Raw genomic sequence first — 10736 nt, forward strand, 5'->3', positions numbered from 1 at the left:
TCAGCTGGTTAGTTTGAAGTTGCATATGTATTGATATACCATCAAAAAAAAAAAAAAAAAAAAAAAAAAAAACCCGAATACGCAACACTTACAATATACTGTCACAGAATAAAGAAAATATAGCAAAGAACACAAATGAGAGTAATTTGGTATACTTGTCAATCATGATCAATATTGGGCGTTGATTATCCATCAATCTTTAATCAAATACCAGGCATTGTAAAAAATAAAAAAATTTGTGATTCTCCAATCATCAAAATCCAAGCTTTTTCATCAACACATTTTCACTTCTGACCTCATATAAATACTGTCTTTACTTCCATTCATCAACTAATTCCCAAATCACCGAAACAATCAAACCTTTACTCAGGCTGATTTCAGAAGCGTCAAGAAGACATAGACTGTTCATCTGGATTAAATCCGCATTGTGCTTCATTAGTAGACGCTGTTAATTGTTCAAAGTTCTACTTTCGTTGTGATTGGCAGCAATGGATGGGTTGAATGTTGAAATCTATCTGTATTTCAGGTTTCGCTGGCAACCGTTCGACAAAATGCCAGAAAGAAAGAAATTGAATAGGAGGAAGATGAAGAAGCATGTTGGGTTGTTGGTAATGATTGTGATGTTAGAACAAAAGGAAAGAAGCAGTGTGAACATGTACGTCGATTTATTGTGCAACCAACATAAGCAGAAAACAACAATAAACTGTTTATGAATCATTAGTCAAAGATTAGTTTCGTAAATTGGATCAACAAATTAAGGTTAAGATCTATTTTCCAAACCATCTTATCAATACATATATCTGGCAATTTAAAGAAGTCAGCAACTAGTAAAGCGTCCAAGTAGACTGAATTTTCATGCCATTATATCATCAACATTACAATTACACCCCAAAGAAAATAATGAATAAAACTGTGGTGAGTATTTAAAAAGGCATCACTCTTCTAGACTTATAAAACCACAAAAACGAACAAAACAGGACGATGCCAGTGACACCTGTGATGAACAATACCCACTCGAAAGCTGATGGGTTATCAAATAATGTTATCGGAAAATTCATTCCAAATATTCCTGCTACTACTCCAAATATGGCAACGACAAATGTGGCGGTAGTCAATAATAACTCAAATTGTATAAGCTGGTTCCGCACATTATCCTGCAATCCAATGTTCACATCATACAATAAGCAAATATAATAAAATAACTGTCCCATTTGACTTTTGAAAGTGTTTATTTTTCAACTACTTTAGAATCTTTTGTTTGTGTTATATAATATTATATTGAAAGTTATTATACCAGAGAAAACACATTTAAAACTTAATTCATTCATATAAAGACTTGAAATGTCAAAATGGATTAGTTATTTTGGGACGAAGGAGTACATTATCAAAACCAATCTAGTGTTTCATTGGCATCATATTCTTCTTCAAAATTTATGTTTATCTACTATCTAGTTATGAGATACAACTATAGGACATAATTCAATCAACCTTGAACGACCACGTTCTTATTTCAACATGTCCTCTAAAATCTTAGATTACCCTGTACTTAAGCGTCCCAATGAGTTGATTACTTAAAAATATGAGTTACTCTGGGTTATGATTAATCCTCAGTGGGTCAAATGGGTAAAGAAAACGTGTCAAAAGATGCCCATATAGTAATTTTCAATGATGCATCCTCCTAGATAGCTTTTATTCAATGCAAATCAGACTATCATTGTAATAATCTGCAATTACCCGTTATGACCCGTAACCCGAACTACATAACCAGCCCATCTTCTACCTCTAGCTTTTGAGTTTCAGCGAAGTATCTATATATCACATTACGAATTAAACTACATCATTTAAGAGGTCCTAAATTATCATGAATCACTGAATCATATTAAGAAAGGACACATACAAGTTGAATGTTGATGAAGTCTTCTGTGTCATCGATGTATTCCTTCAGCTGGTGTATGACAAAAGAAAGGCGATCAAAAAGTGATATATACAAACTGATGAATTGTTAGTTTAAAGTATACATGGCAATTAAGACCCATACTCTCAAATTTGGGTCAACTGGGTCTTGAAAAAAAAGCCTGGCAATGTAAATCCCAAACCTTAAAAAAAAGGTCCAATGGGTTTCCCTCCAACCTATTGGGTCCTCATTTTTTTTATAATAAACAACAATAACTAAAATAATTTCTTTTGACTAATTGACCCATGACCCGTTTCGACCCGTTACCCAACCCGACCCATTTAAACCCGTTCAAAATCAGACCTGTTTGACCATGACTCAGTTCAACCCAAACCATTTTAACCCGTTACCCAAACAGACCCAACCTGACCCGAAAGGGTAAAATAATACCGATGTCAGCTTATTAAGAGTGCTGTCAATGACAACAAAGTAAGCTTCCAACAACATCTCCAATTCCTCGATGTTTTGTCTGGTGCTTTCAGAACTCCTCATGCTATCATGCCTACTTCTCGCAAAGCTCAAAGATTTTTCAAGCTTTCGATAATCTGGAGGTGATGAAACTGGAGATACTGGAGCTGAAGCAGATTGTGGACCATCGATTGACCTGTATCCAACCATCGATTGATCTCCACCGTAGGATATTGTATCCATCCTTGTTTTCTTCTCAGTCAGGTACATTTCAGCCATATCACCATCATCATCCATTAGCTGCTCTATTTCATCTCTTACCTGGTATACAAGTAATTGTTAAAATAATTGTTAAAAATCAGAGGTGGCAAGATGGGTGGGTAACGGGTCAACTTCCATTACCATTTAATATTTTGACTTGTTTAGATTAGGCACAACCCAGATCAGACCATTTATAAGTTTATGAACTGAAATTGCTAACTTTATAAAAAAAAAAAATCTACTGAAGACAGAGTACAGAACCTTTTGGACCCTGCGAGTCAATGTAACAAGTCTGCTTTTCAGTCTACGAACACGTTCCAAGTTTAAAGTACTGATAGTTGATGTAAGTTCATCTAGCAATGGATACGCTTCAATTTCTAATTCTGCAGCCTGAATAATTATTAAAAAGAGCATTATCAAAAAAATTAACAACAAATGTTGCAAAAGAGTACAGAACCAGAAATCATGAATAGAACCCAATATGTCTCATTTAGGTAGTTAAAAGTTTCATCATAAAGCTATCAAACTATTATCTTTATTCCAAAAAAGAAAAACTTATCTAAAAGCAATTTTTTTTTAAGTTCAATATTCGAGAAACTGTATCTTTTGTTCATTTGACAAACATACAAGGTAAAAGAGATTGTGTATAATAGTATCGAATAAGCTAGTTTTGACCCCGTTTTGGGGGAACTATTAATCTGATACATTATAATTGGCCTCTATGGACATTATATGAATATGAAGTACTAAACTTTTCAAGGATATTGACAGTCAATAATAAGCAATTATGAAATCAAAACTTGGTTAAACATCAAACCTGTGTATCCAAAAACGTACAGGCAGCTTCAAGAGCGATTTCTAAAGCCTTAAACTCAAAAGGCAAATAATCATACGACGTGTTCCTATCCCCTCTCCAACGGTTCGAATCTGACGCTTCTGACTGCCAAACTTCAACATGACCTTGAGCTTTCAATCTTCGTTGCAATTCAACTACATACTGCAACACATAACTATCAAGAGAATTCAAAAGCAAAACTTCATCTGCTGTTATAATACAACGAATCTGCTCCAAATTTACAACTATTGCCTTCTCTCTTCCCAAAATTGTCGAGGGATACACGAACAACGGATCAAGTAACCGAAGATCACGTGCAGGTAGATCACAACGTCGCATCACAGTAAACTTATCAACCTCAATAACTTGTGAATCACCGGTTAATGCATCAACACGAATCCATGAACGAAGCCCTTGGCCACGCTTTTTCAAATTTAAAACATCCACACCTTGATACGGCTGCCGAAACGATGCAAATGGTCTATATGATGCATCGCCAAGGTTCGCTGCTGATGCAGGTTTTGGTAGTAGGTGCTCTTTTATGTCTCCCATCAGCAATGTCTAACAGCAGAAACATTATATTATTAATCTGCTTAAAACATTTTTAATGTTAATATATCCAAATATATGCAACTGTATCTAATATTATTCATATTTTATCTGATCAGTACTTCATCAGGTAACAGATGACAACAATATAAGTTGCCACGTCACCAGTTTATAACTAAGGATAACCGATAATACTAATTAAATAATATTCGAGTCAATTGATAAGAATCTAACTAAAATAAGCAATTACTCACCTCATATCTTCCTCTACAAATGAATTAGGGTTTCACTCCGGAAGAATTTGATTACGTCATCAAAAGATGATGATTGGATAACCTACAAATTGACATACAGATCAGAATAAATACCGGAACCATAAATTATAAACACGCGAATTATATAAACATGGAGCATATATACTTACAAAAGTTGATGTATCTATATCTGTATGCAATTTCGAGTGATCAATCCTCTTTTGATCAAAGCGAGCGGCGTTTCGTGGAATAATTGAAGTGTTTCTCGAGCATGTCAGTTGTGTCTCGATTATTAAATTGTTTATTGATTGATTGTACCTTGTGCATTACCAGTTGTGCTTTATCTCAATGACCGCCCTTTCCAACGAAAAGCTCATTTTACGGATTTACAGTTTGTTAACTTATATTTTAAACGAACCTGAACATGAAAAATATTACACTTTTAGCCCTTTAGTTTACACCATTCTAAATGAATCATCCTTGACCTTTACATATTAGGCCTGGTCCAGAATCAGACGAAACCAACGTGGACCAGCGTGGACCAGAATAAACTAACACCCGATTTGCACCATATACGTGAACCGTGAACGGACCAAATATCATTGTTTATGTTTGGGTCGCTTTCGTAATGACTCTGATCGGTTTAGTAATGACTATTTCGTAGATGATTGCTATATTAATACTAAATTCATCCCTCCACAAGTTGTGACGCCCCGTACAAAACCATCGTGTACGGATCATCAACAACAGGATCATTACATGGTCAAACACTATATGCTGTTGGAAAACCGATTTGCATTCATGAAAAGATAGTGTTTTACAAAAGATGAATAGGAACATTAACAGAAGTACATGATACTAAGGTCATTACAAAGCTATTGTTTTGAAAATAACATAAGTTGCGAATGCAAAGTAAAAGTTCCATGCTTGAGACATCTCTAAGTAATGCAGCGGAAGTCTAACACAGCAAGTCTGTAACAGCAAGTTTATAACACCAAGACAGCAAGTCTAATAGCGGAAGCAACAACGTCTAAGCACTTGAGAAATACACGCTTAAAAAGTCAACACGAATGTTGGTGAGCTATAGTTTGTTTGTAATCAGTAATGTAATATAGGCCACGAGATTTCAGTGCTTCAAACAAGCGTTTCAAATCAGTAATTCAAATCAGTATGATAAAGTATATGTATAACCGTGGGCACCCGGTAACTAGACTTAACGTGTATAACCCCCTGAAAGTACACTTGGCGAATGCGTATGTTCACGAAGTATTAAACACCCGTTAAATGCTAACGCGACTAGCCCGAGTGGGGATGTCAAACCCTATGGATCCATATCTAAGATTCGCCGGTTCAAAAACCAATGACTAAACGTTACCGTGCTAAAGAGAATGTTTATGCCGTTGTATAACCCACACACATATAAAGTTTAAGTACTCGTGCCTAGCATGTAAAACGTAAAAAGCGCATGTATTCTCAGTCCCAAAAATAGTAAAAGTAGTAAAAAGGGATGATATAACTCACAGTGATAAAAGCGGTAAAGTCGGTAATGAAAGTACGCAAGTAGTAAGTCGGTCCGAAAGGTCGTCAACCTAAATCAAAGGTTACTAGGTCAGTAGGTTGTCTTTATATATTCCAATAGTGCAAAAAATAAGTTTAAGTGTCATCATCATCATCATTCATCATAAAAGCTAAGTAAGTTTGACGAGAATAGAGATCGAAACAATAGGCTGATTTCGGTCAGCTGCTACGACCTCTACGTAAATTGAAAAGATGCATGGTTAGTGGCTATGGTTCCGTATATGAGTCCCCTAACAGCTGACCAATTTTCAGAACCTAACTCGTCTTCGTTTGACCCTGGCGACGGTTTAAGTGCGAGTAGGTCAGAAATTTCAGCACAACGTTAATAGGGTGTAGTGACTATCGGAGGGCCATAAATCCTAAACCGTAACTCGGATTAAGACGAGGCCTAAACGGAAAATCATCTACTCGAACCGAACTAACTGAAAATCAACTTTCCAGTAGCCCAGGTGGTCTGATCAGATACGAAAATCAGTGGACAAGTTCTCCGGTAGGGTTCTTGGTGCTTGATGCTCATCACGGTTCTCATCCTTGATGCTTGTAGCTTCAAGTGAACAACTCGTTGATGGTTTAGCATCACTTTTGACCAAGATTCACCATCAATACACAATATGTTAAGACCAAGTAAGAACACAACTCATTCATGAGTCTTAGATGGATGATGAACCAAGGTTACATCATATCCTTAGTCTTAACACAATTTCAATTCACAATAACAACTAAAATTACAAACTTTACATTAATTCAACAAGTAATAGCACAATCTAAGTCAAATGAGGTGATGGAACCCTAAGCTAGAGAGCTTGGATCCATTTCACACAAGTTACAAGGTTGCTGTAACAACCCAAACCAACCCGCGATTAAACCATGTAAAATTACAACAATAAAAAAAAAATTTGCTGAACTGCCACCTGGCGCGGCGCGCCATATAGGCCGCGCGGCGCGCCAAACCTGACTGTCCGGAAAGTCTTTAAATGCGAAAATGTTTGACTAGTTCCCGACGTATTTAGACAAAACGCTTTTAACCGCATGTTCAATATATGAAAACTAGCGCGTTCCATTAATAAAATTTAGTTTACGAAGTGGGGCCCACATCGACCCAAATTACCCTTTAAGTATCAAAATACAATTTTCGACCATAAGACTTTTAATACAAAACAAAGCCGAGCATGGCGATTGGGGATACGCTACCCAATCCTAATAAATCCAAAAGCAAGCCTTCTACGCAAACTATGCAAGTCCTCTAATCCTCGCGCTTACCCGAGCCACCATCCGCATGCAATCTATAAAAAGAGTCAACAACGAGAGGGTAAGCTAACGCTTAGTGAATGATAATATACTACATACATATATATGTATAAAATGGACACGCCACAAAATAACAAATACCGCATACCGAGGCATCCATATAAGGCACTACACTAAGCATACCGTACGATCTCTAAGCAACGAGCTAAAGATACAACAACAATATAAGTTCACCAACGACGATGTGAACAACGCCAAATAGCTACACCCGGAGGGTTAGCTACAACACAACAATACATTAATATATAACAATATAAACGAACAAGGTTAACACCTTAACCCAATACCGAGAACCAAGTACCACAATGAAGATTGGCCGAACTACACGAGCCTTAGTAATCCGAAACCACACGAGATTACTATCTTCACAACATCGAGGTTGGCCGAACTACACGAGCCTTAGTAATCTGAAACCACACGAGATTACTACCTCAATAAGATGACCGAACTACACGAGTCACCATGAATCCGAACTACACGAGATTCATTTTGATAATATGACCGAACTACATGAGTCACCATGAATCCGAACTACACGAGATTCATTTGATAAGATGACCGAACTATACGCGTCATCGTGAATCCGAACTACACGCGATTCACTTCTCCAACTCAAAACCCTTCGCCATTGGGGTTATATCATCCACATCACAATCACGTGTGATAGTGTACACACAAAACGTGTACCTCGCCAAATATGGTCAACCAAAACGCACAACCGTGCCAATTGGATCTAAACGCAAGTCTATCAAATCCACCTATATGTGAAGTGAGTTCTATAGCCGAGAATCACTTCACCCGACCCGCACCCATCCTACACATACATATGCACATAGGATATTATCACTCACCTTGAAGTCTTGAAGAATGCTTCCAAGTAATCCGCAACTCGCCAATGGAAAGTGTAATGACCCGGACTTTTTCGATCAATCTATACTTATAAGATTAATATTTACATAAATTAAACCTTACCAACATGATAAGCAATCCAAATTATTGGAACTTATGTTTTCGAAAAGAGTTTTACACAACGTTTGACCGTCTAGTTTGACCGATGATATCACGAACTATATAATATATGATAATTATACGTTTGTGTATATATATGTATATATACATATTTAACATGATTTATGGATGTTTTAATATCTCATTTTGTATTAATAACAATAAGTTATAAGTATATTTTGAAACTACTAACTTAAGTTTTCAAAACGATAACCATACGTAACGTTATTTGACATAAATACTTATGACCTATAATGTTTATACATATATCGTATATATAATGTATTTAATCACTTTTTAAGGACTTAAATACATAAAACCATATAAGTATATTCACAAAAGATAGCTATATTTGAATTCTCATTCCGTTTTCACAAGATTTCTATACGTATATCTAGAGTATATGTACTCGTATCATACCTAGCTTCTATACGTATTTACTATTGGTAAATACACATCAAATCACCACCAACCAGCCCTTGTTCATGCCTTATGTATAAGGTAATTACTTTTGTATGATTGCTTGACTAAATACATAAAATTACAAACTAAAATCTTGTCTTGGTCCCCCCCCCATTCACGTTTTTTAAGAGCCATGGGGGATCATCATTTTGATTCATTTTTACTTCAATTCTCTAGCTAAAAACACACACACTTATGAGCCTTAAACCCCTTAATCATCTCAGCTCACAACCATGAAGATCTAGTTTCAAAAACATCACTTAATTATCATAAGAAAACCCTTACAAAAACACTTCAAGAATCCTTCCAAGAACACAAGTTTACTTCCAATCTTTCATCCAATTCCATCACTCTTTTGGTTCTAGGTTTTTACTCCTCTTTTACAGCAATCTTGTCCAAGTAACTTGAGGTAGTAACTTTGTTCATAACCTTATTCGATTCATATATATATAGCTATCTTATTTTATGGTATAAAATTTTAACAACAAGAACATAGTTTGAATGTTTTCAAACTTGTTTGCAAACTAAATAGATCCTTCTAACTTAACTTTTAAAATACTTCAAGACATGTAATATATTATAAATATATGCTAATTTAACAAGGTATAACTTGGTTTTTCAAAGAACACCTTAAAAACTATTTTTACGACGTCGGAGTGCAACCGGGGGCGGTTTTGGGTTGGATAATTAAAAACTATTTTGAACCTTGAATTGGAGGTTTATTTTCTGGAAAAATGATATTTACTATGAATATGATAACACATAAAAATTTCATGATTTAACTCAAAGTATAAGTATTTTTAGAAAAATAATCATTTAATGTTGTTTACATAAGGGAAAATGATTAACTTCATAAGTTTCACCAAAGTTTGACCTATGACCTGTGATTTCGAATACAAACTAAGGTATTTACAGTTCATAGTCTTAAAGAAGAACTCGATCCAAGGAAGTGGCAAGTTGAACCAACGAAAACGGAGTTGTAACGAAGAAACTATGACCAAAACAAGATCGGATATCCAAAACTAGTTTAGCCACGAAAATAATTGGAGAAAAATTAAATGAATCACATCTTTCTAAAATAACATGATATTTTATATATATGTATTCATAATTTAATTTTATATATTTCAGGACCACCCGTAAACAATACGAGAAGATTAATCATAAGATCCCATGATTGTACGCAACACGTCATTTGACAACACCGGTACTTTATGTACGCAACACGTCATTTGACAACACCGGTACCGTGGGTCAAGATTAATCCCGACCAATACAAATACGATGGGGTTTTATTTATTTCGATGGGGGTTTTATTTATTAAACACCTAAATATGAACCATTAAAATTGAATTACTAACATCGGACTGCTAACTACGGACTAAGAAATTATTAAAACTATTAAAAGTATAATAAGTATATATATGTGACGATTGTTTAAAATGGAAATATATTGATAAACTATATATGGATAGGTTCGTGATATCAACCGGAGACCAAGTCAAAATATATATATCTTCAAGGCAAAAGTGAGTATATAGTCCCACTTTTAAACTCTAAGTATTTCGGGATGAGAATACATGTATTTTATGTTTTACGTTATGGACACAAGTAACTGAAAAATATATTCTACGTTGAGTTGTACCACTGGCATACTTCCCTGTAGCTTGGTAACTACTATTTACAGCGGTATTGTAAACGCGAATCCTGTTGATAGATCTATCGGGCCTGACAACCCCAACCGGACTGGACGACCAGTATTCAACGGTTGCACAGTACTTCGTTTCGTGACTACACTTGGTACGGTGTAGTAAGATTTCATAATAAAGGGAATATGCGACGTGATTAAATGTTAAGTATGGTTACCAAGTGCTCAACCACTTAGAATATTTTTATTAAAATGTTTACATATGAAATCTTGTGGTCTATATTTATATCGCTGCCGGCATTAAACCTATATCTCACCAACTTTATGTTGACGTTTTAAACATGTCTATTCTCAGGTGATAACTAAAAGCTTCCGCTGCAACATGTTGAATTTAAGCAAGATCTTGAGTATGCATATTTGTGTCAAAAATAAAACTGCATATCCGAGGAATTGTAATGTAAAATATGCTAG

At 35.3% G+C, this 10736-nt stretch overlaps 1 protein-coding gene across 1 annotated transcript; it reads right to left on the reverse strand.

Annotated features, from left to right (window-relative positions):
* Positions 1 to 768: 768 nt before the first annotated feature.
* LOC139867434 (magnesium transporter MRS2-1-like) lies at positions 769 to 4607 on the reverse strand. Its single transcript, XM_071855798.1, has 7 exons — positions 4432 to 4607; positions 4262 to 4343; positions 3441 to 4019; positions 2885 to 3013; positions 2345 to 2683; positions 1898 to 1945; positions 769 to 1154 (listed from the first exon to the last, which is right to left on the reverse strand). Exons 3-7 carry the CDS (start codon positions 4008 to 4010, stop codon positions 924 to 926), a joined length of 1317 nt encoding a protein of 438 aa, XP_071711899.1. The 5' UTR covers positions 4011 to 4019; positions 4262 to 4343; positions 4432 to 4607; the 3' UTR covers positions 769 to 923.
* Between the last annotated feature and the right edge of the window lie 6129 nt (positions 4608 to 10736).

The sequence above is a fragment of the Rutidosis leptorrhynchoides genome, chromosome 9 (genome assembly GCF_046630445.1).
Source record: "Rutidosis leptorrhynchoides isolate AG116_Rl617_1_P2 chromosome 9, CSIRO_AGI_Rlap_v1, whole genome shotgun sequence".
Lineage (NCBI taxonomy): Eukaryota > Viridiplantae > Streptophyta > Magnoliopsida > Asterales > Asteraceae > Rutidosis > Rutidosis leptorrhynchoides.

Excerpts from the sequence above, each read along its gene's own strand:
- LOC139867434 (XM_071855798.1), bottom strand. The coding sequence starts at position 4,010 with ATGGGAGACATAAAAGAGCACCTACTACCAAAACCTGCATCAGCAGCG. Across the intron at positions 1,946-2,344 it reads CTCTTAATAAGCTGACATCG|CTGAAGGAATACATCGATGA; the intron begins GTATTATTTTAC and ends GTCATACACCAG. Across the intron at positions 1,155-1,897 it reads ACTTCATCAACATTCAACTT|GATAATGTGCGGAACCAGCT; the intron begins GTATGTGTCCTT and ends ATTGGATTGCAG.